The 26,214-nt window shown below is 38.7% G+C and overlaps 1 protein-coding gene across 1 annotated transcript in view; it reads left to right on the forward strand.

The window, feature by feature from the left end:
• The window catches only part of LOC134801184 (collagen alpha chain CG42342), a 283,499-nt gene that overhangs the window by 243,695 nt on the left and 13,590 nt on the right, over positions 1–26,214 (forward strand). The window contains exons 2-17 of the mRNA XM_063773734.1: positions 7,568–7,638; positions 8,644–8,679; positions 13,487–13,522; positions 14,016–14,087; positions 14,454–14,522; positions 16,525–16,704; positions 16,989–17,094; positions 17,651–17,821; positions 18,422–18,481; positions 19,033–19,121; positions 19,415–19,549; positions 20,970–20,996; positions 21,475–21,513; positions 24,984–25,088; positions 25,620–25,664; positions 25,984–26,046. Of these exons, the coding sequence (XP_063629804.1) occupies positions 7,568–7,638; positions 8,644–8,679; positions 13,487–13,522; positions 14,016–14,087; positions 14,454–14,522; positions 16,525–16,704; positions 16,989–17,094; positions 17,651–17,821; positions 18,422–18,481; positions 19,033–19,121; positions 19,415–19,549; positions 20,970–20,996; positions 21,475–21,513; positions 24,984–25,088; positions 25,620–25,664; positions 25,984–26,046 (1,304 nt within the window). The remainder of the gene's footprint in view (positions 1–7,567; positions 7,639–8,643; positions 8,680–13,486; positions 13,523–14,015; positions 14,088–14,453; positions 14,523–16,524; positions 16,705–16,988; positions 17,095–17,650; positions 17,822–18,421; positions 18,482–19,032; positions 19,122–19,414; positions 19,550–20,969; positions 20,997–21,474; positions 21,514–24,983; positions 25,089–25,619; positions 25,665–25,983; positions 26,047–26,214) is intronic.

Consider the following 26,214-nt stretch of genomic DNA (forward strand, 5'->3'; position numbering starts at 1 on the left):
TGGAGTGTTAGCGAATAGAAAAAATACCATCACTTATCGGTGCGACCATCGTGTTCATAAGGTGTTCACCAGATATCTGAATATAGCCTCTATTATTACGACGAAACAGGAGCTGAGTTTTAAATATTTTAGGTAAATATACCCGTCTCGCTAACGGGAGCGGCACCTAAAAGTAGTGCGATAAGGACAAGGCGAAAAATCCTGCGTAAAAATCTCAAAAATCGAGGTTTCGTACTCCTCTGTTTCCTCCTCCAAAACTTAACCAATCGTAACCAAATTTGGAAATCTAAATGATTATGAAATTATCTGTGTCGGACCGTTTTGCTTTTTTGGCTAATTGATATCAGTTTTGAATGCCACGCCTCTCATTGCGGCATAGTCAATTAGGCCATTTTGGCCATTTTTGAAGGGCTCTAGCGTCTTAAAAAACAAAAATATTAAAAAAAGCAAAACGGTCCGACACAGATATTGACAATATTAATCTGTGTTTAAAAAATCATTGCTCTAGCTTCAAAAACCACGGAGGAAAACGAGGAGTACGTTTGTATGGAGAAATGACCACTCCCGTTAGCTCTTAAGACGCAAAATTTCATCTTCATATATTTTTGGGCCAATAGATATTTAACACGGAAATGTGTTAAATATTAGACAAGTCTATTTCTTTTGTATATCAATTTTGATCATTTGTGATTTACCGTATAAAATATTTTTCTGGCTTTATCTCTTCAACATTCTTCACGTTCACTGAATTTTCACAGTCTATTGCGTCCTTTACATGCATCGCATTCCGCGAATACTAGAAAATTCAATAATATAAGGCAGAAACAAGAATGGAAAGCCGGTGACACGCCGGCTACGCCGTAGAGGCGTAGCAACGTGGTTTACAGCGCGTAGCGGGCGACGACCCCGCTAGCCTCTTTATTATCGCGATTATGCTCGGTAAAGGATATTATTTGTCGAGTGTTATTGTAGCTCCCCGCTCTAGGGGTAGGGCCCAGGGGGTGTTTGTTTAGATTTCATTACGGGCAGAGAGCGGCGCGCGGGCGCAAACAGCTGGGAACACAACCGCGTAACGTACCCTTGCATGGACCGATTTCATCGTAGAATAATGTTTTAAAAGTGTTCGAGCTTTCTCAAAGTTTTTATCTAAATGCAAATTTTATTCTTGACATTAGAATTTCAAATAAATGTTGAAATAAACAAGGAATGTTTATTTTAACCTTCCTTGTTTTATATTAGGAATATCAGAGCTTAAAAATGCTTTTTACTTCCGTAAATTTTGTTCGCCTTCTTTATTTAACTGCTGTTTCGAATTCATAACAACGCGTCGTATCGTCTTAATATAGACCAAGAGAATACGCCAAATAAAACCAAAACTAAAATAAAGCCGCAAGTCCAATGCAAACTGGTTGTGCAAACTGCTTGAAAAGCGACCATAGCACACGGTACCTATTTACATATATATTCACAAGACTACAGTTGCACAATAAATGTTAAAAAGAACTGTTTGAATAGAGTGGCTGTGGATAAACGCATTTATGGACGTTAACTGATTCACGCAGTTCAGGAAAAGCTGTCAATAAGAATAGTTATTTACGATTCAAGTGCGGAAAGTAGGAACGTCCCGAGTGGCAATAAATTAAAACACGACCCTTTGTCCAAGGGTGGGATACGACAGGCTTTAAAGCTAAGTTAAAACTGTTCCGATCGTAATTTCGTGCACAGGTGTAATTCCCTGCACTCTAATCTAAAAACTCATGAAGTTCACTCACTCATATATCGTAGATTCTTCTACAAAAAGCTATAATTATGAACACTTGCATCTGCAACATGATGCATTTATTAATCTTAGTAGACACGTAAATTATTATCTTGAAGCACAACAGTAGGACCTGAAATTCTGTTTTCGTTTAGCCAAAAGTTATTTTGACTTCATAGTCAATTTCCTCTCAGGTCGGGAAGATAAGTTAGTATTTAACGTGATCATACTATTACAGTTTGTTATAGTCGGCAGTCACATGTCACCGTCACTCGGCCACGGGAAAATCATGTCGGCCGTCGCACCCCGCACACCCCTGTGACGACGGTCAGGCGGTAAGAACTAAGGCTCACATACACAATGCTCAACTCTGATAAATTGGAGGGGGCCCACATGAGAAAGGTCCCTTAAAAAAATGCTTATACCTCCAAATTAAGAAATCGGATTAGTAGAAGGATAATATCTTTTACCATTTCGCAAGGCTTAATATCTCACGTTGGGCGTATTAGTTAACTAAAATAATTGTAGTGTGTTGTAAGTAAACTAGTAGCACTGTGATCTGTAGACCTCAGGATAAGCTTAAAAACTTGATCTCGTTCTGATATATCAATAATCATAGAAATGACAGACGCGTTTGCAAAAAGTCTGATTGTTTTTGATCCAAGTAACCCGCAGTTTCGGTAAAAATAAACAATACATTATCTGCTGCGTCATTATTACAGCGAACTCAAAATCGTCTTAAGCGTCATACACCTAATGGCTCTTGAGTCCTTTGTGCCAATATCCGCCATAGAACCTGCTCACATCACAAAAATGCGTTGACAAAATGCGAACTTAGAGGAGAACTGCCGGACATGCGATAGCATTTATGCCCAAGCAGTAACGGAGATCTTCACTTTTCCTCACGCAATAGGTAACTTTTTCTTGTTTGAATCCAAAACGCCCTTTAAACACTAACATCTCTGTAGATTATATTCCTTTCACTAAATTATATTCGTAACTGACCATTGGATTAAAATCAACCAGTATGAAGTGGCCCTTTACGATGCCACTGCTCTGGCGCGCGGCATTGCGGTTCGGAGCGGAGTAGGTATCCACTGGCACGGGCACATAAAAACATGTTGTTATTCCGTCTCGCCAGCTCTCGATCATCCGGAAAAACGGTTTCCGGGCCTTACCGCTGAAACTCGCAGGGACCCCTTCCTTATTATGTTGTAAGGTATATCTTTTAATTGTGCCCAGGAACAATTTGATACATTGGAGCAAGCAGCGTAGTCACAGATATTATATGTATAAGTACCTACGTTAACTTATGTTTTTTGACATTGGAAATGTCTTTTCGTTCGCTCCAGTATACGGTCCGATTTCACGAAAAAGTGCGATCCCCTTATATCTCGGAAAGTTGTGAAGATATGATATTAAAAAATAGGCTCAAAAGACGCATAATCACGAGAGCTGTAAGGTGCAAAAATAATTATTCGAGAAAGTAAAAAACAAAAAAGTTATGGTCGAAATAGTGAAAATAAAATTCAATTTTTTCCGAATTTTTGATTTTGGTGCTCGATAATTTGGAAACGAAGAATGATATCAAAAATTTGAGAAAAACGGCTCCGGACAATTTAGTCAGCTACAATTTGAGCCTAAAACAAAGACGATCGGGTTAAGGGTTTGCCCTGTAGCCTAACCTTAAAATAGTCAAAAAGTCAGAACGACATTTTTCACAGGACATTTATGACTTCATGTTTCGCAGAGTTCGTTATCGGTGTTTGTTGTGAATTATCGGGATTATGACGGCAGAATAACACTTGCACTGCGTGGGCTTTCAAAATCGCTGCAGATTTTTCTTGGTCTAAATCTATCTATCCTGTTTGAGACGGGCGTAGATAACGCACTATTCGACAATCTATGCATTCTTGTGGTGGTGGAAATAGAAATATAGATAGAGGCAGAGGTAGAGGGAGAGGGAGAGGGAGAGGGAGAGGGAGAGGGAGAGGGAGAGGGAGAGGGAGAGGGAGAGGGAGAGGGAGAGGGAGAGTGAGAGGGAGAGGGAGAGGGAGAGGGAGAGGGAGAGGGAGAGGGAGAGGGAGAGGGAGAGGGAGAGGGAGAGGGGAGAGGGAGAGGGAGAGGGAGAGGGAGAGGGAGAGGGAGAGGGAGAGGGAGAGGGAGAGGGGAGAGGGAGAGGGAGAGGGAGAGGGAGAGGGAGAGGGAGAGGGAGAGGGAGAGGGAGAGGGAGAGGGAGAGGGAGAGGGAGAGGGAGAGGGAGAGGGAGAGGGAGAGGGAGAGGGAGAGGGAGAGGGAGAGGGAGAGGGAGAGGGAGAGGGAGAGGGAGAGGGAGAGGAGAGGGAGAGGGAGAGGGAGAGGGAGAGGGAGAGGAGAGGGAGAGGGAGAGGGAGAGGGAGAGGGAGAGGGAGAGGGAGAGGGAGAGGGAGAGGGAGAGGGAGAGGGAGAGGAGAGGGAGAGGAGAGGGAGAGGGAGAGGGAGAGGGAGAGGGAGAGGGAGAGGGAGAGGGAGAGGGAGAGGGAGAGGGAGAGGGAGAGGGAGAGGGAGAGGGAGAGGGAGAGGGAGAGGGAGAGGGAGAGGGAGAGGGAGAGGGAGAGGGAGAAACATAAAATAGAAAAAGTGCCACGAAATGGTCTCACCTCAGCATGTTGCTGGCGGCTGCTACCAGATAGCTGATGCTGAACCCTGGCAGTGCCTAGTGGAGCTCGGGTTTAATACAACATAAGCACACGCTGTTTTGGTCATCGGACTCGTCTCGATGAGCACTTAGGAGAGTAGTACCCAAGATAGAGCTGATGCTGAACCCTGGCTGTACCTAAAGGAACTCAGGTTTGTTGCAACATAGGCACACGCTGTTTTGTTCATCCGACTCGTCTTGATGAGCACTTAGGACAGTAGTACCCAAGACAGAGCTGATGCTGAACCCTGGTTGTACCTAGCGGAACTCAGGTTTGGTGCAACATAGGCACACGCTGTTTTGGACACCCGATTCGTCATGATGAGCACATGGTAGAGCATTACCCAAGATAGCTGATGCTGAACCCTGGTAGTACCTATTAGGTAGGAACTCAGGTTTGGTGCAACATAGACAAACGCTGTTATGGTCATCTCTCGTCGCGTCAAACTGCTGTCAAGAAAATTTCATAGCTTGCAGCAAATGGGCCGCTGCCGATCACCACTTCTCGAGTTGACTACGGATTTGCCGTGTAATAATTTTCTTGTACTTTGAACATTAATATATCCTGCTTATTAATCGAAAAATGAAATATGTACCTATACTTATGCGCCACGGCGACAATTATTCAAACTTGGATACGCGTGTGGAAATTTTGCAATTTGTTTGTTCACATGCGTTATGTCCAGGATACTTGTGTTAGTCTAAGAATAAAATAATTATCATTCAACGTTGTAGTTTTATTTTGTAACTTTTTCCTTATCCAGACTTTCTCGTTGCCCAGCGACAATATTTTTTCGAATTCCGTAGATTCATTTCCAATGGGCTCGATAGTCGTGTGAGGCACGAAATCTGTGAATTTTTAATTAATTGAATATCTTGTCGTTAAATCTTAAAGCTATGGCCCGATCATAGCGCTAAAGCCGACCACTGACTATCAGGCCGTCGGACGATATTGGCCTGTCAGTTAGAACAAAAATTTGACAGTTCCGAATATCTGACCGGCCGATATCGTCCGGCGGACTGTTAGTCAGTGGTCGGCTTAAGCTTGTCAGTGACTGTCAACATATTGGTCGGCACAAGCGGAAATGTTCTGCACACTCAACACTCGGTCATCAATCTTGTTGCAAAATACATACAATACATATTTTTTCTTGGAACATTTGAACCCAGTATCATGTTCTTATTTTGAACACAAATTCGAAAACGAAAACTACCTTGTAGAAGTAAACCCGAACGCTGAAATTCAGCCCCGTGGTAGGGCTGAAGGCTCGATGTTCTCCTCTAGCACCCCGCGTCCCGCTCCGCGACACTCAATTTGTCCGCAAATCAAATCAAATTTAGTGGACACCTCCCCACCCCCGCACGACCCGCCTTCGCCCGCACCAATTGCTCGACCGGGCACGCCGTTGGCATGTACTCCGTCAAAAGAAAATCTTTGGGCAATTTTCGGACTTCGATTTTGAATCTCGGCCGTAAGAAGTTAGTCATTTGTTAAATAATTTGTATTTATTTAAATAATGATTGTAACTTGTACTTATATGACTGTAATTTGTTGTAATTTTAAGACTTTAATTAGACACAAAATTCTTGCAGTACGGCAGGCAAATAGACTAAGTTCTGGCGTGCACATTCATACAAAACTTGCTTTTACGTGTACACTTCTCACATATTTCTGACCGAATTTCTGTTGTATAATGTAAAATTATCAAATATTTGCCAAATGTAGGTATAAGTAGGTACTCGAAGTAGCTAAGCCATAATTTTATACTAGTCATTATCAAATCGTTAAATGCAGAAAAGCGTCCACTTTGCCAACCCTTTCCGAAACATAAATGCGGTCAAACGGCCGACATGTCATCTGTCGAACGATCCACTTACCCACTCACAACGCAAACGTAAAAGCTCACCTAACGTCAAATCAGCATGTTAATTAGTCCGACGTTAAGTTGAGTGTATGCCATCGACAAGCGTATGTAGACGGCGCTCGGTTAAACTGAATTATTTAAATTTAAGCGATTATTAATCGCTATTTGGTCAAAAATGCTTAATCTTATTGCTGACAGATGTCCGCTTATCAGGAGATAATAATATCATTTGGATATAAATTATGTTATAGACAGTGTCAGATTAGTTTGTTCCATATCATGAAATATAAAGAAAGTTAAGTCCTTTTGGATCGGTAGAATCTGCCTAATAATACTTCTTACTTTTTTCTCTAACAAAGAACAAGTTACCTACGTAGTTATCTACTTCTTCTAAGGTTGTCTGATGGTAAAAATTTGATATTCATAATAATATTATAGGTACTGTATGTATATATTATTATCTTTCTGTTTGTTGTGTAACTAGTATTTTTAAGTTTTTGCTCCACCACAGCATAGTTTTCCTATTTTATTACCTATGTCAAGAACTCAAACGAAGAAAACGAAAAAAGCTTTTGTTTAACGTGCCTAAAAGTTTGCTATTCTGACATGGACCACTAGCAATAGGATTACACAAAATTTTGCAATCTGGTAAAGGGGTTGTTCTAAATTCGTGATTCAAATTAGAGCCATTCCAGCACGCTAGCGTGGTGACCGCGGCACCTGACCGAGTGACCATTAACCGGCGGAGAGAGAGCACTCCACATGGACGTTCGACAACCACGTGACGCCATGCACGTTCGGTGACGTCACAGCCGGTGCCTTCCTTATTGCTTCGTGATTCATATTTACAGAGTGAAATCACAATGGGTTATAGAAGCATTAAAGTGAAAGGAAAAAGTTTTGTTTTTAAAAACAATTAAATTAATCGTTTCTGAAATGCTCGGTACGCTAAAGACCCGCAACTGGGAGTAGTACCTAATGTTAGCTTACTTTAGTCACTTATTCTTGTATATCATTGTAATTTATCAATGTTAAGAGTGGTGTTTGTTTATCTATAATATTACTTTTAATATTGATATGAATGGTGATGGAAAACGAAACCGGCCTAACCACAGTAAGACAATTTCTCCAAGATGAGAAGGAAAAGTTTACGGTATATTAATATGATGTTCGTTGATCAACTCCTGTATGTTCTTGGTCAAGTAGTTTAAGTTAATTTAATTGTTTGGGACTTTTTTTTTAATTACCTGCGTTTGTATTTTTCAGGTCCACCGGGGCCTCCAGGCAAGCGAGGAAAGAAGGGCAAGAAGGGCGACTCTGGCGAGGCAGGACCGCCGGTAAGTAAATATATCGGTAAACTTAACATAACCGATCACACAATAAACAAATGAACTTACTAAATAAACTTACTTATAAAGAACGTAGGTAACGAAACTTCAAAAATGTAAGTATGTTTCTACGATCCCGAGGCATTGGTATTGGATGTTGTGTATTTTGTCGTTTATACCAAGTACTCATTATTTTTTTTAAATATGAAAAGTTTAAGAATAAACCGTTCCCTCGAGTATGACATCTAAAACAGATGGCGATGTGCCGCGCCATAAGTTTATCTGAATTGTCAAATGTCAACTTTTGACAATTTTTTCGTGCCTTAATTTTATAGATTTTCATATTTTCATTGTGGGTTCAGCAACAGATTTGGGTACCTACTATAGGTTTCAGTAAAGTTATATTTTAAAATGAAGTCTAGTCCTCTTACGACCGTTTTCAGTTAGACTTTCTTAAATCGCTTTTGTAGTACTTAATCAGATGATAAAGAAACATGTCGTTCAACAGCGACGTCAAAAGCTTACCTACATCACAGTTGTGCGGTTAATAAAAAAAAGACTGGCATAAAAGTTACTTAATCAACATATTCTGACTTCCCTCAGTACTCCTACGACTCCAGTTATTTATAACATTAGTATTTATGGGTAAAAATGCTTTAATTTCGATGGGTACGTGGTATCTCATGATTCTCATACTTACCCTCGTAATAATTGTTTATGCATGTCACACACTAGACGTAACCACTAGTTTTGTTTGGTTTACTATTAGATAATGTCTTAAGACACGAAGTCAGTTATTTGTGCAGTTTCGTAGTGTTCAATAATTTTTTAATTAAATAAGTAACAAAAATGTAATTGCGGCTATTGCTGTCAATAACAAATAGCAACTACACTAAAACGAAATGTTGCTCGTCGCTTTAGAGCAGGCGTCTGATTTTTGAAGTTTATAATTTAAATCATAGCCATGATTTTTTTCATGTTTTTTTGCTTACGTTTATTTTCTTACATTTGCAGGGATTAACGGGAGCACCTGGGAAGAATGGATTCCCGGTATTTATTTTGTTTTACTTTATTTTGTTCTTTAAAATCATTTCTGTAAATATGTGCCATCTGATCTGTGCAATCTTGACCATACTTTTGAGTCTATCGTCTTGAATCCTGCATATTGTTTCTCTTTTTACAAGGATGACGAGACACTTATTTTTTCCTGTTTGAAATCCGCACATAGAATGTTAGAATCTCGGTAACCTTTATAAATATGGCAGGTTTTAAACTTCTAAGAGATATTAAGATCGTTTTCAGAATTTCTAACACTATATGTGCGAAACACATCAAGGCACGAATTCTATTACCTGAGCCTTGTCACATCCCATGGCGACATTCTTATTTCTTATTTCACTTTCGATGTGCGGTGTCTGTACCGGTGTGACGTTTCAGGGGAGCAAGGGCGAGAAGGGAGAACGAGGCTTCATGGTAAGCCCAGACCCCGGTGTGGCCCCTAGCATCTCCTTGCATCTACTACTACTAACACTTAAAACCCTTTCTACATTTTACAACCCTGGTAGTGCAGATGTGCCTACGCTTTTTCATACTTATTTTACTAACGTTAAGGAAGTTTTGCATTTTGTATGCCTTAGTGTACTGTTTAAAAAGTGTAATAAAGGAGTGCTTTCTTCTGAAATAAATAAGTAGGCTATACAAATAATTAGTAGAGAGTAAACAAAAAAGGTCTCAATCAGGTTAACCCAGAAATCTCATTAGCAAAGTTTGTCCCAACCACTTTCCTTGTAATGGAACAGTTATGCCTTGTTCAAAGAACTTGTGAGTAGCCTTTGCAGCGAGGAACTAAGCGCGTCGAAGCGAGGCGCGGGCTTGGATTAATTACCCCGAGCCATTGTGAATGTGGTCATGCTATTGATGTCATTTTCTCGGGAATCTTTAGGAATTTAGTATCTAGACGATAATGTACAGTCGAGTTCATAAATATTTATACACTTTTTCACCTTATTGCAATGGATTAAGGTAAAGAAATGTATACATATTTATGAACTCGACTGCATGGTATAATAATATACTCCGCCTGGTACTCTATTCCGAGATTCGCGTATGACCTAACTGACACGGGCCTACGTCATCATGCTGTTTGCAGGTTCTCAAACTTTAAAATGTGGGAGAATTAAACCAACGGTGAAAATTATTTTAACGGCATTAATTTTAAGTTATTCATGTAGAAACATAGTAAAATAAAACAAATCTAATGTATTAAATTAAACTTTATTTATCTATACAAGAGAAACGTTTGAAAAACGAATTCACAGTTACACATTAATTACCAAGCTTACGACGTGAAAAGTTTGGAAAACACTGCGACTGCTGACACTGAGCGAGAAGGAAATAACAATTAACACGCGTTCGACAAGGATGACGGTCAGGGCATGAAGTTATCTAGATCCGAATTGTCAAATGTGACAGCGCTATCCTGTGTTGCCAGTAATGTAAACAGAATTACCCGAACGTCTGAAATTTCTTTCGTGAATCGGAAGATATTGCTAACGAATGACGCTTGAAAATGACGTGTTATTGTAAAATTTAAGATAAAATACATATAAATGAAAATTATAAAATTATAAAGAAATATTTTAACTTATTAACCATAGGTATAATGTACCCATGTAACATGTTATGCTGAAATAAAGTGGCAATGTTATTGTGACGTAGGCCCGTGTCACTCTGGGAATAGAAGACCATGTTTTATTAGACCATGCTCGACTGTATACCATAATTAAAACCGGTTATTCACTTTCATAATGCCGTACGATTAAAAAAAATAGCATTTTCAACCTACTATCAAACGTTTGCACCTTTTATTTTACATTGAAATAGCGTCATCATTCGTTTATGAAGGTTGGTTCCAAAAGTCGTTTTTTCCTAGATATATTTCTCGTAATCTCAAGCCATTATGTAAATAATGAAATTAATTACATACAAAATCAAACAATAAAAAAAATTTACTGCACTAAACTCATTAAAATTATGATGTTCATGAATAGTTCCTTTTCCAAATCCGTGCTCTCTGTGAGTGTTTGCTATATAAACACCCAAACATTGACAAATGTTTACTAGTCTCGAAATAATCCTCGAACTACCCATCACTAGGTCTACACCGCGGATTAAATAGACGCAAATAAACGCGTTAATGATGTCCCTAGGTACCCTAAACCGCAACCCATGACAACCGAATCGTCACACATCATGTTCGTTGTCGAAATACCCACAATCATTTTCATGGAATTTACCAACCAGCCGGCCGGGAAAACCGTAACGCATTAAACGACAGAAATTTGCGAAACTCTGTTCTGTGTAAATATAAAATTAACGATTATGCTATTTCCGCTTTTACTAGCAAAATATTTACAGGACTGATTTATAATGTTTTGTTTGAAAACATGTATTTGTCTATCCTAGTCTTTATTGTATTTTAATTGCCATAGCAGATGGTCTACAGTATTAATACAGTTTACAGTATTTGAAAAAGGAGTAGGTATTTTGTGTAATAATATTTAAACATACTCGTACTTATAAATTATTTCCAACGCTCATCTCATTCGGTGATACATGGGAATTTTTTACCCGTTTGGTACACCCTGTATCAGAGTTCCAATTCGCAGTATCTACTTGAAACTGTACGTTTTCAAAACAGTTAATAGAGATCGGTAGATTCCGGCGTAAAGATCGTGATTGGAAATTGAATGTTAAAATCGACTTTTCTAGACTAGGACGCCGTGCTTTCAGCTGGACCGGTAGAGTTGTTACTGCCCCCATAGTGCATCACCTTGAACGAACCAATAATAGTGTTCCCAAAATGCATATTAATTGACACGGATCTCGAAGTTACACTTATACTGGTTAGTCAGAGGAGATCGCTCGGTAAGTGATCGATATAAAAGCCCTGACGATAACATGTCATTGAGAGGATTGTGATTCTAGTCTCGTCGTGCGGCGCTAACTAGCCGGCCTCTGATGTTGACAGACGAGTTGATTTGCACCCTTCGGCATTTGCACCTAACAAGGAAACTGCAGAGTCGTGACTTTGCTTGTCTGGTTTACTTTCTTGATTCGTAAAATGATGTTAAGCAAAAGTATGTAAAGTAGGTATTATTTTTCTTTAGTCACCATACAATGGACATTGTACACAATACACGGATCAACAATAAGTGTGTAGATAAGACTATCTACTCCTTCGATAACCCTTCAAGTGGCGGTCAACCCGTGAATGGTCTTTGCGAAAACCAGTAAACTGTCATCCACCAGTGAGTGGTTAATGAGGTGTTGACGTATTTAGAGGTGAAATTGAACGCATTTAAGTGTAGTTACGCTCTTCTAGCGCCCAAAATTAGGTAGCGAGTTAGAGAAGGATAGCATACCATAAGAAACACAAAAACACTTGGTATAAAATTTGTTGGTGAGGACCATTGATTCGGGAGCGACCGCCTAGTCCGAGGTCAGTCTGGTTTTTTAAAAGGTTGTTTTGTAAAAGAAATTGTATCTTAGGTCTTTTTTATTGATTTAATCTTAAAGATAAAAGTCTTCCTTTGATAATTAAATAGCAATTACCTCCAATAATCAATTAGTTTTATGGTGGTAGTCATTTTTAACAAGGAAGCTGGAAAACTGTCATTCTTCCGGAGTTTGATTACGTCTGGCCAAATGTATAAACATTATAATAATTTAATTGCTATATTCAAATAGCCTATATAACGCTGATTCCAACAATATGTGATTTAATATACTTTCAAACATAGAAAAGCTTAAATCGACGATTTTGTAAAATTTTCTTAATCTGCGCTGACCACCCACCGGGGCCCCGCCACTTGACTACTTTTCGCGTTTTCGGTGGCGCCACTTGAAGGGATGAAATAGGTTTAAGTGGGGAAAACGTGTTCTCATTAAAAGCCTTTTTACGGTAACATATGTAATTCTAACTGAATACAACACTACTTTAATACATACAGTCTGGACCGATAGAAATTAGAAGTAGTCCTCATTGCACAAGTATATTCCCTTGCCGGCATTCGAAGACATGAAACAATCGTCTAAAAAAGTAATAAAGACTTGGTTAAAAATAGCGTCGTGGTTGAAATAGATAAGACCGTCATAAACACGGGTAACTAATTGTTCGTGAACCTTATTCAAACGACATTGAAAGTAGTAATTAATGATTGTAACTAGAAATGTATTTTGTAGTACTACAACTATAAAGTTCACTTAAAATCATGTAGGGCAAACCTTGGCTTATCGGTGATACTTGGTAATTCGGTGATAATGCATTATTAAATTACGCTGAGCTCACAATGCTGAAATGTAAGCAATTAAATCGCTGCCAACCCGATTGGCGAGAACTGTGTAAGATTATAACTGAGTATCACCGAATTACCAAGTATCACCGATAAGCCAAGGTTTGCCCTACATAAGGGCCACCCCACATCTGGCGTCTTTCGAGCGTCGGCGTCGGTCAGCGCTATGGAAAATGACGTCGCTGCGCAGTTGCGTCGACGTCGCGTCGACGTTGGGCCATAGAGTTGTAGACGCCGACGAGACGCCGACGCTCGAAAGACGCCAGATGTGGGGTGGCCCTAAGTAGTTACCTTCCCATCAAACTGGCGTATTATAATAGACCGACGCCCTAAATCACAGCATGCTCTATGTCTATACCAGGTCTATACCTTCTCATCCCTCTTCTACTTATTCTATCTAATTGTGTGGGTCTTTGTAGTAATCCCTGGAGTGGTATTAACAGCTTTGTATGTAAACAAATATGTTGGCGTCTGTAGTAATTATTGTGTGTGTTTGTTTACAGGGTCCCATTGGGTTGGACGGGCCAAAAGGAGACCCGGTGAGTGTTTTCTGCCATCCTTTTTTAACTTTTAAATAACGTTCCATCTAAAAAGACGACAGAATTAATAGTATGAGTAAGCATAAGATATATAGAGAAAGAGATTTTATTATAATTTTTTCAAATTTGTAGTCTGTCAAGACATTTTCGTATGTATAAAAAATAGCAAATTATAAAAATGTAGGTAGGCCCAGGAAGGTTCAGAGTTCACCAATAGAAAATAGAACATTTTGCGTCTTTTTCTATTTAGAAACTGACAAAATTGGTTTGCCAGACACCAGAAAAGAAATATAATGAATTGACACATATCTTTATATGTAATATTTTCAAATGATATTCTGTACATAAGTTCTGAAATACTGATTGGTAGGTACGAGCCAGAACTTGAATTTGCGACCTCAGGGTTTGACAGTCGGACGTCAGATCCAGTCGGCCACCACCGCTCCAGAACAGTACGAATAAAAAAAACTTAACCTGTCATGTGTTTTTTCAGGGGCGGCCCGGGGACAAAGGGCAGAAGGGCGAGCACGGCAGCCCTGGGTTCGACGTCTTCTCTGCCATTAAGGTAAGACATCTTACTATTACTATGAGTATTAATATCTTTTAGTTGAAGTATACCTAAGAAGTAACTTTATTACATCATACAGAGCAGCAAACTTGATGAAATGACATGATGAAAATGGATCCTCTGCTTAAAATCTTTTTACCGTGAAATATTTGAAAAGGTTGTAGTATTTCAGTACATATGTAGATGTTTTTCCTGAAACAATAACGCCGCAGGTTCCGTCTCATGTATTCGTCTTTTGACGTTTTTTCTTTATGACATTCTTCAAGAACTTAATTGATACTTAGGTGCCTAATGATTATTTAATAAGGCGACAATTATATTTTCAAAATAAAATTACAACGTTGGACATTGCGCGCTTTGCAGGGCGTGAAGCGCTCCGTCGACAACTATAAGATCAGTCCGTACACCACTGCGGAGATCATAGCTGTTAAGGTACCAGCTTACTCGTAGTAGCGGTTCACCGTAGACGCTTGTGTTTTGTTTTTGGCGGTGACCGTTATTGGTGTTGTTTGTGTTTTACGTTGCGCTTCATGTGTGATTTTTTGTTAAGAGTTTGACTATGTCGGTCTAATGACCTCAAATGCAGATAATCTAACTAGAATTTCGATGTAAACTGTATGCAACACGATTGTATATGCAAAGTAGGCAAAAAATATAATTTATTAATTATCAAAACTTTAAATTACTTAATCATTTGCTCATCAAATATTGCGTTTGAATTCTAGTAAAAGAAAACTATTAAACTAGTTATTGTCCTATATTGCAGCAGAACTTAAAAAGAAAACGATATTTGGAGTATCCCAAAAGCGTCTTAACTTATTCGGCCCGTGTTTAAAGACGCATTATAGCTTTACGAGTATGATACAAAACTATTAACATTTTATCAGTTTTTTCTTGAAATAATAATACTCTTATAAACATTTTGTACAAACGGCAACACTCCTAACTGTACATCGGTGGACCTTATTACAAAAGCCATGTACAGTTGACAGTGTGGGCGATGGTACATACGAGGGTTTAAAAACTTTAAAACATGATTGCCAGTACCTAATGTCAAACTTGTAGTGCGTAGGTCGCATGTCGAAAAAGTGCGTGCTTAGAATAATAAAGCCTAGAAGATGAGCAGGCGTTAGTAGTAGTACTAGTAATGCAATTTATTCGTAAACGAAGCCATTCTGGCTTTCAGCCCATACTTCGACGCTCGCTGTTTATTAGAGGCATAAATATGGAGATGATTGCATTCCAGTTTCCCTTTTAAACAACGATTCATGAATATAGGTTTCTAGACTTTAATATTGTGTAGTTAGCTAGTGTTTGTGCTTTGTGTGTACTGATGCGCTTGCGTCGTAGGGGCTGCAAGCGGCCGGGCACAACGTCTCCGCCAACACCATCATACAGCTCAAGGTCAGTGCGCCCACGCTTCTCAATCTTATTAGGAAACTTCCCATAACCTCGTAAGGCCTACCATACAAAGTTTCCCTATTTTTAATTTGAACCTTGTTTTATAGGAGATTAGGGTGACTTTCGTTTGTTTTAGAAAACAATGAAACAAAAGAAATGCTACCTTATGTAGTTTTTGAAAGGTTCAAATTAGAAACAGAGTGAACATTGTAATGCACATTGGGCTTTACGAGGATAAAATTAATAGGGTGAGCGACACGATATTTCTTAGTCACTAACACTTGATACGTTCTTCTAATTACTAAACAGTGAACATCAAACTTTATAAAAGCTGTAATCTACAAGAAGCAAATCACGACGATATTGCAAAATTCCCTGCTTCTCGGAATCGTCAAATGTTGCCAGTAGGGTTGCCAACCGTACTATATTATATAGTATTGTACTATATTTTGGCTCTCTGTACTATATAGTTTTGGAAAAATATATAGTACGCTAAAATACTATATTTCCGATTAAACGTATATTACACTCATGTTTAGTATTTTATCTAAAAGTACTATATTTTTTTGAAATGTACTATATTTTTGATGCCTTATTCTGGAAAATACTATATTGCACCAAAAAAAAGTTGGCAACCCTGGTTGCCAGGGATCCCTTTATTTCTTGCCTTGGCTTTCTGTGTTGTCTGCCTGCTTAAAATGCATGAACTGTCTTTCAATTTATTACATGCTTTTCGAGCTACACTTCTTACTTATCCAGTGCCTTCAAAACTCTTATCTCACTAATTGAAATATTTTTTCATTTGATATTATTATTCAAGTACCTACTTCTTTACATAGTATGATTAAATTATAAACTAACAAATTTGATTGCATTGCTTGATGTTGAATCTGTCAAGATAAAAATAAAATATTTGATATCACCTACCACCATATTGACAAAATGATAAACTTAGAATGACTTTTTATATATTTTTTTTGACTTATTTGCTTTCAACATATTAGTGTTAACATTTTCGGCTGCCATGTTACAGGGAGAACCCGGGGAGCCGGGACCACCAGGACCACCAGGTGGGGCGGGCCCCGAGGGCCTGCCGGGACACGACGGGCGCGCGGGGCCCTCGGGGCCTGCCGGGGCCCCCGGCGCGCCGGGCCCCCTCGGTCCGGTTGGACCCGCCGGACCACCGGGACCAAGCGGACCGCAGGGACCGAAGGTAATTATTTACATTAGTAGATGAATTTCACAATAAAGAAGTATTCAATCACACTTTTTTAAGTTTAATTATAGTTTAGGTACTGTTACGTGGTGTGTAATCTCGTTTAGTAATTCTGAAGATTAAATATTTATTTAAATTGACTTGAAAAGTTGGAAAAGTTGAAGAAATAGAAATGTAGCGAAGATAATCAAACGGTCTTGTTTGCTGAAATTTATACATTCTGTGTTTTACCGAGGTTCTAAATTCTACATAAACTAAGGTATATGACATTCGTTTTTCAGGGAGATCGAGGAGACAAAGGAGAACGTGGCTTCACGACAACACTGAAGGGCGACGCTTTCCCCACCGGCATCATCGAGGGCCCTCCCGGCCCGCCTGGCCCGCCTGGTAACACATCCACAAACTATTGTGTAGACTTGTAGAGTGCATGTGTAGCTCACCCCAGCCGACACTGCGGTCGTCTGATACCAAAACTTAGCCGGAATATCCCTTTTTTGAGTACGCAATTTTTACCTACACATCAGTATTTTAAGTAAAGGGAGCGTAAAAATTTAGTACTCGAAAATGTTGCTCGTGCTATGTTTTAGTTGAAGACTATCGAGTTGTCTAGTACAACCAGCACCACTCAACACCAAATAATATATTAACAACTTGCAAACTTGAACTAAATGTGGTGAGAGCGCTTTGTGTCGCAAACAAATAACCTAATGCTTTATGGTGTGGAGCCGAAAACAAATTCATAGTTTTATCGTCTTCCAGCAGGAGCTATTCAGTTGCATTAAATTCAACAGACACAATTCAACATTTGTCTATCACGATCCATTAGGCCCCGCACCAGTAGGTAGGCAATGTCGTTGTAGAGTGTGGGACAGAAGGAGAGAAGGAAACGAAGATATGAGCGCGTAGGTTTGTGTTGTGGGTATGATGATGGCGGTGTGTACAGGCGCGGAGGGCGCTCGCGGCGAGAGAGGCGAGTCGGGCGCGCCGGGGCCGGCCGGGCCGCCCGGCGACAAGGGCGCGCGCGGCAAGCGCGGCAAGCGGGTAACTACCGCGCGGGTCCCTGCCGACGCCGGGGCCGCGCCGCATGCGCCACCGTGCGATGGGGTACAAGCTCGTCTGTCGTCGTCACCGTCGGCGACGCATGCGGTCCCCAATACCATTGGCATAATTAATCTAAATCTTCCGTAGTCACGACTTACTTCAGATGAACGCGACCAATTGAATAATATCAAAAACGAACATAAATTGGGGCTGCTACATGGACTATTAATATTTACTGAACGAAGAGAATATTAATAAGTACGTTCAGTCAACGGTAAAAATATGGGTGTAGACAACTTACTCAAAAATATGTCCCATAGTTCTTAATTCACTGACATAAGAGTTATGGGACATATTTTTGAAATGATTTGTACACCCATATTTTTACCGTTGACTGTTCGTTACCTTCAGTCCCACCCGGAGCTTGTATCCGCATTGCCCGTATTCTATGAGATGAGAGCACCGCTCCTACATACCTAAGTTTCGGAAGCGAATGATTGTATAGAAAAACTGTCTTACCACTCGTACTTCTTCTCCTCTGTTTACTATGCTGTCCAGTAGCTTAATGCACGCGCCCGCTGCACGCTGCATGTTATTTCGTAGATTAAGTTTTGGCAAGGACGTAATTAATGGTACAAATGATAACTAATTAATGCAGTAGTTTTTGGTGTAGTGGCTTTTGTGTTACTGACATCACCTAGCGTCGCTTCACGCCGAGTGTGCAGTGGAGATGGTGAGTCACATTTCAAATGATGCAAGTCTTGCTAACTCTGTTTACTGACCTGATCTGTTTGACCACTTAACCTACCTACTTACTTGTGCAGCTGCTTGTTAAACAGATATATGTAAAGATGCTAATCCCTGAGCGAAGTCAAAGTTACGCTAAAGTTTCTGATTGTTGAATACTAAACAGCCATGGGTACGCAATTTATCACATCTCTGTTGGAAGAGTGTAGCAAATACTTGAATAAAAAACTTAATATCTCGGTCTTTTACGAGTTAATTCTAGAACCCTTCAGACAATACCAAACCTTCATACCAAAATTAGTCCCCATCCAATTTAAACTCGTTGCGACTCACACTACACGAGAATGCACCTACCTGATAACATATATACAAGAAATATCGAAATACTTCTGGAACTTTTAGATATTATTTATCTCAAGTTCATTTCCATGTTTCAAAAACAAACCAAAAATGGAACCTATTTATTTTCAATTTCCGATTTCATCTTTCGTGTTATCGTTTGGCATGCGCAGTCTTAAACTTACTTCGCATTTGCAGGGAAAAGCGGCGAAGCGGGCCCGAGCGGTCCGCCGGGACTTGATGGACTCAACGGTGAGCCTGGCGTGCAAGGGCCTCCAGGAAAACCAGTAAGTCTCTTCTCTGTATATTCTATTATAGATGAATTGCGGCCAGATGCCTTGATCTAATGACAAGGATAGTGTATCAAACTAACTAGAGAGGTTTTGTTGCTCTTACAATTGCTAATAAATAATAATACTACTAGTAACGTTACATTCGTAAAACTGTAGGTATCATCTCTTTTTGTAAAGACTGCTTAGTGTAAATATAAATTTAAACATACCTACTCCGCATTTCGAAAAGTTTCTTGATAATTCGCCGTGTAATCAGAGCACAAGGTACAGAATACTTCATTTTTCAGGGCGAGATAGGTCCAAAGGGCGAAAAGGGCGACTACGGCGACATGGGCTCACCAGGCATGCTGGGCGCACCCGGGTTGCCCGGGCCTCCCGGATATCCGGGCCTCAAGGGCGATAAAGGAGACAAGGGAGACTCGGTGAGATTCATGCGCATTTTTCTAGAAATAATTACTGTAATATTTGTACTTGATTTTCCCAAACAAAACGGGGAATCTTCGGCTGTCTCACCACTTAACAGTAGCTACACTGCGCGTTTGACTTCATATAAACTTGAAATTTAAGTATGATTGAATTACAATTATGTACATAATATTAGAGAAATTTTAAGCAAGTACCAACCTAAAAAATAAAGCTACCTTCCTTTAGTGATGTTTTGAGAGGGTTCAAAGTATACTCTGTATCTTTAGGTATTTAAATAAAAGTAAACAAAATCTACCCTCAAATGGCACCTTAAGCCAGTTGAGGGTAGATGAAAACATTACATGATCAAATAATGTAGATTAAAGTCAGGTCGTTCAGTGACTGATCCAGGCGGTTTTGTATTTGGTCGGTTAACCAATAAATGTTATAACTACCCGAAAATTTAAAAATTGTTTGTTTACTTTTATTTAAATACCTAAAGATACAGACTTTAGATGAAGTTGTAGTTGTATCTTATTATGCATACCTACGTATGTTCTCTTTTTTTTTACTTTCGTTACCTATAGGTTTGTAACATATACTTACAGGCCATGGTTATACGAAATATTATTTAAAGCGCTTTCATATAATTAATAACGCCACCTGCCCATGCGATAACGACACAGTACAAACCATTGAACATCTAATTAAATATTGTCCCAGATATGCACATGCCAGTCTGCCAGATGTGACCACGAAACTATCTGTGGAAAATACCAGGACATAGAACCGTACACTATAAAACACATTATCGGAAAAGAAGACACACTCGATTCCTTTATCAAATACACAAATGAAACTTACACATAGAAAACGGCAATCCCGGCGAAGACCTGGAAACTTAAGGCCACCCGTATTAGCTGCGGGGATCTGCCCCAACAAATCTGTAATATGTACCTACTAGACACATCACATATAGCTTCTATCCGACAAAGAGCAACCGGCCGCCCGTATTTCTAGCGAGGACCGATTGACTCACACAAATGATACAACATAGAAAAAAAAATCTATAGGTTTGTGTCTGTATAGGTTTACGTTCCGAAGTTATAGCACAGCAGACAGATGATAGTTTTCCATTATCATTAAGTGATCGACAAGTGGTTTTTATATTCGTACCTACATTTTAATTTTTACCTTGTTCTAATAATCGTTTAGTCAACATTACAAATATCATATCATCGACTAATAATAATAACGACTTTATTTGGTTTGTGTGAACTTAGAAAATCTAATGGATTAAAACTGAAACAATCTGTCAATGAGCTAGCTTTAAAAAAAGACTCAAAATTACTCTTGTAATGTATAAATTATTAAAATGTCGCTGTATTATTTCTATTTCCGGGATGTCGGGCGCCATGCGAACGGCGGCAACATTAGAAGTACAGAAAGCTGAGGAGGCGGCAGGTAACTATCGACTCTGATTTTCCAAGGCTCGGTTTTATAAACATCCGTTAGAGCATTATTCATTATATTGTGCCAAACAACATTACACAAGGATAAGTCATGCTAGGAAACCGGTAGAGAACGCATTTCACGCACACAGAAAAAACAGTAAGGTTCTGAAATTTGTTGACTAACTGAGATGACTTGTCTCTAAAGCCGGAAAATTACAAGGGAACGAAAGATATGGCGATTGCGCGGGTTTTAACGTTTTACCTCAATAACTATGAAAGTATACTTCTGTTTGTACTTAATAAAATTTTGCTCTTCAGATCCGTCGGTTACGTCACAAGCTATTTTACATTAAAATGTTATTGCTATGGTATGCAGGGCACGATATACAAATTAATTTGGATACTGACGTATCTTTATAATACCGAGCCAATTTTTTTAAAATATAATCCATGAACTGTTAATCTTATAGCCAATGTTGAACTTACAGGGAGACGGCACCGGCTACGAGCTGTACGGACATGAAATTGTAAGTAAAATATACCTATGATATTATTATAGTCGAACCCGTGATAAATCTCTGTTTTATCAGCTTTATTTATGACGATAGTGCATAGTGGGCCACCGCTTCTCCATACAAACTTAGTCCCATTTTTCCTCCCTGGATATTGACATCATGGAAAATATCATTACACAATTTATTGCATTCATTCGACATTTTTCAATTATTTTTTATTATTTTAATAGTTAGGAGCGAAAAACAAATTTAGTATAAATTTTAAAAAGCTACTATTTAACTGTCGTAATAATTAAAAAAATAGAAAAAAATATATAACGAAGGGGCCGGGAAAACGCTAGGTTGAAGAAGGGGCATAGCTGTGGTTAATATGCCTTCGTCAGATTGCGTAAAAACGTTTTCTTTAATGTTAATTATCAGGGAGAAAAATGAGGAGTGCGTTTGTTTGGACTTTGGAGAACCGTGACCGCACGGGACATCGTCTCCTTTTATTCAATAAGAAAAAAAAAATACTTAAATGCAACGCAAGATCAGTGCCAATACTGGAACGAATTTAAACAATAATAACAAATATTACTAAATCTTGAAAAATATGGTATGCACGGTTAGATTATTATGCAATTGCACTTACAGATATTGGCTATACTCTAACATATAATAACCTTATTATATTGTAAATAAATAAAAAAGGTTTTATTAAACATTATACATACAGTATTTTAGCCTTTCAAAAAAGAGTACAAAAGGATAATTAAGATAATAGAATTTAGGGTACTTATTAAATATATGCGACAGAAGAAAATGTTGGTAGGTATTATGCTAGTGATGCGATTGTGTCATCAGCCATCTGTGACCTGTGACGTCAAAATAGAGTAGATAAACAATATTGTCCATAAACCCAAGATAACCTACTTATAGTGTGCTATTAATTGGTTCGGTGGGTTTTATTGTATTTGATAGTCATATTTACAATAAATGCGAAAGATCTTTATTTAAAAGCAACGAACACGTCACTTTATGTACAGATTTACTTACAGAGTGAGTACCTACCTATGATATGTATGTATATTAGAAATAAATTACATAACCACCCGAGGCAAACTCCATCAAGCGATGAGGGCTACAGGAGAGAGAGAGACCGATGGAGATACATCACAAGAGATGTAACACCAAAAGTGGTCACGATCCTCGACAAAGAAGAAGAATAAATCATAAGGAGAAGCGAGGACCTATAACTTTAAAAATAGACGAAAATATCGTAAGAGGATAGGATTATAAAAACTTTTAGCAAACTATAATGAGTCTGTCAATCTTGCGTCGTATTTGAAATTTCAAATGGAGAACGTCTTCGCGAAAGGAAGTTTTAGTTTTTAATACTTATAATGCTCTCTTTATAGGTTGCAAAGCTAAAGCAGTAATTATGTCTTCAAAAGGATGCCGATTGGTATTCAAGCGACCCGAAGGCGAGTTCAGTAATTTGGATTTAAGAAACGAAATTACAATTTAGATAACTAGATTATCATTGGCGTTCTATTGTTGAATGCAAAGGGGTTTCCCAGTTGGTTTCCCAAAAAGTATTGCTGGTGTAATCATAGTAGGGCGCTAGCTTAATGATGGAAATATATCATCAGCGGAAGCTTTTTGTACTTGCTGGTATATGTGACTTGATCTAAAAACCAATTTCCTTATTTGAAGGAGATTAGACAGAAGTAAATTTTGTCTTTGCGTCGTTTTATGTTTCAGTTCGTTAACTTGTTTTTCTCAAAAATGGACGGCAAAGTTGACTTTGCCGTTTAAAATGTAAGTCGCGAAGCGCGTAGTTTATGGTCAGTCAAAAATTAAAAAGTTAAAAACATTGCAGTCTCGATTTTGGGACCGCAATGTAGCATACAAATTCCATTATTTGTCGAGTTCCAAACTTTTTAAAAGTTGAAATGGCCATATCAAATGAAGGCACAGGCCCATTAAACAGCCAAACAGATGATTAGTACCGCGACTATTTAGCTGTCTCAAATAGGTTGACGTATTTTCGGCAGAAAAATACACTTCTATTTTTTTATAAAAAAAATAAAAAGGCGGCAAAGCTAATTTTTTCAATTGTTTCTACTTTTTCCTGTGAAAATATATACGTAAGAACGTTGCTTTTGTAAAATATATCTATGATATTTATATTTCTTGCACCATTTTTGAGAAAAGCACTATATATGACTCGGCTGGAAGGCTACTTGCTGGCTTCGGATTCAATTAAACGGACTCCCAAGGTCGTCCGTTTAAAACGAATCCTCAGCCTGCAAGTAGCTACTTCCGAGCCTCGACAATAATGTACTATTTCTCAAAAATGGACGGCAAAGTTGACTTTGCCGTTTAAAATGTAAGTCGCGAAGCGCGTAGTTTATGGTCAGTCAAAAATTAAAAAGTTAAAAACATTGCAGTCTCGATTTTGGGACCGCAATGTAGCATACAAATTCCATTATTTGTCGAGTTCCAAACTTTTTAAAAGTTGAAATGGCCATATCAAATGAAGGCACAGGCCCATTAAACAGCCAAACAGATGATTAGTACCGCGACTATTTAGCTGTCTCAAATAGGTTGACGTATTTTCGGCAGAAAAATACACTTCTATTTTTTTATAAAAAAAAATAAAAAGGCGGCAAAGCTAATTTTTTCAATTGTTTCTACTTTTTCCTGTGAAAATATATACGTAAGAACGTTGCTTTTGTAAAATATATCTATGATATTTATATTTCTTGCACCATTTTTGAGAAAAGCACTATATATGACTCGGCTGGAAGGCTACTTGCTGGCTTCGGATTCAATTAAACGGACTCCCAAGGTCGTCCGTTTAAAACGAATCCTCAGCCTGCAAGTAGCTACTTCCGAGCCTCGACAATAATGTACTATTTCTCAAAAATGGACGGCAAAGTCGACTTTGTCGTTTAAAAAATAGGTCGCGAAGCGCATAGTTTATGGTCAGTCAAAAATTAAAAAGTTAAAAACATTGCAGTCTCGATTTTGGGACTGCAATGTTGCATACAAATTCCATTATTTGTCGAGTTCCAAACTTTTTAAAAGTTGAAATGGCCATATCAAATGAAGGCACAGGCCCATTAAACAGCCAAACAGATGATTAGTACCGCGACTATTTAGCTGTCTCAAATAGGTTGGCGTATTTTCGGCAGAAAAATACACTTCTATTTTTTTATAAAAAAAATAAAAAGGCGGCAAAGCTAATTTTTTCAATTGTTTCTACTTTTTTCTGTGAAAATATATACGTAAGAACGTTGCTTTTGTAAAATATTTCTATGATATTTATATTTCTTGCACCATTTTTGAGAAAAGCACTATATATGACTCGGCTGGAAGGCTACTTGCTGGCTTCGGATTCAATTAAACGGACTCCCAAGGTCGTCCGTTTAAAACGAATCCTCAGCCTGCAAGCAGCTACTTCCGAGCCTCGACAATAATGTACTATTGTGTTACAGATGATGGGCCCGCCGGGGGCGCCGGGTCCGGCGGGGCTGCCCGGCGTAGCGGGCCCGCCTGGCATCAAGGGCGACAAGGGAGAGCCAGGCGTGCGAGGCAAGACCGTACGTATTATTTATTATAATAGTATTTACACATATCCTCCGATATTGGCAAGTGTAAGACGCTTACTAATATCGGAGCGGCCACAGTAAGATATCTGAACACAATTTTTAACTTCTTGATATTAAAAGCTTTGTTCAGATATAAGTGAACACAACAACAAACATTTGTAGTGTAGGTTTTGCTTTGGTAAAAGTTCTCTTTCGAAATGTGTAATGACTCAATTATACAATCATCTATCCCCTCCTATAAGACCTCCTATAAGAGCGCCTTACTGTGTTTGTGATAATGATAAATCACAATTTTCCCAATGTCCACATCATCATTGACCACGTCGAAAGTTAATTAATACATACCTATTGGTATGCCAGAGAACATGAGTTTTAAGGAAAATTAACTTCTTATCCATACCATACAAAAGTTAGTCATGATTGTGTAACTTTTCAGCGAAATTAATACTTAAGTATACTTAGAGATTTTCTGAACTTTTATTCTGAATTATTTTTCTGCAATTTTATGTTTTTATCTTACAGGGGGACAGAGGGGAAAAAGGTGACGCGGGACCGATGGGATTGCCGGTAAGTGTTAACTTATGCTAATACCAGATATATTAATAATTAACCTCAATATATTGCTAACAATATCATTAATATACAGTATGTAACTGAACTAGTCTGATCTGCTAATTTTGATACCGAACTGTACCGTAACATGCATTAACATTCCGCTGTATCTCCTAACGTTTACTACCAACTCTAAACTATTTAAATGCGTCATTGACATTTTATAATGCGGGTGTATGTACGAAAACAGACGCTGATTCGTTAGAAAGTAAGCTTAAACTACTTAAACTTTAATGTGACATTCACATTTATCCATAATGTTTTTTTTTTCTAGGGTCCAGTTGGTCTACCAGGCGAGCCAGGCGAGCCAGGCCGGCCAGGCGACTTAGGCCCTAGAGTAAGTTTCATAAATTCTTCAAGTAAATATTTGATAAACCACTAACACAACTCACTCGTTTGCACTAATTATAATTAATTGTTGGGAAATGGATTGCAACGGCAGCATGTTTAGTTTATCACTGTGAAGCAAATAGGAACGCTAGGAACTAGAAAATTACATATATAT

This window comes from Cydia splendana, chromosome 2 (genome assembly GCF_910591565.1).
Source record: "Cydia splendana chromosome 2, ilCydSple1.2, whole genome shotgun sequence".
Lineage (NCBI taxonomy): Eukaryota > Metazoa > Arthropoda > Insecta > Lepidoptera > Tortricidae > Cydia > Cydia splendana.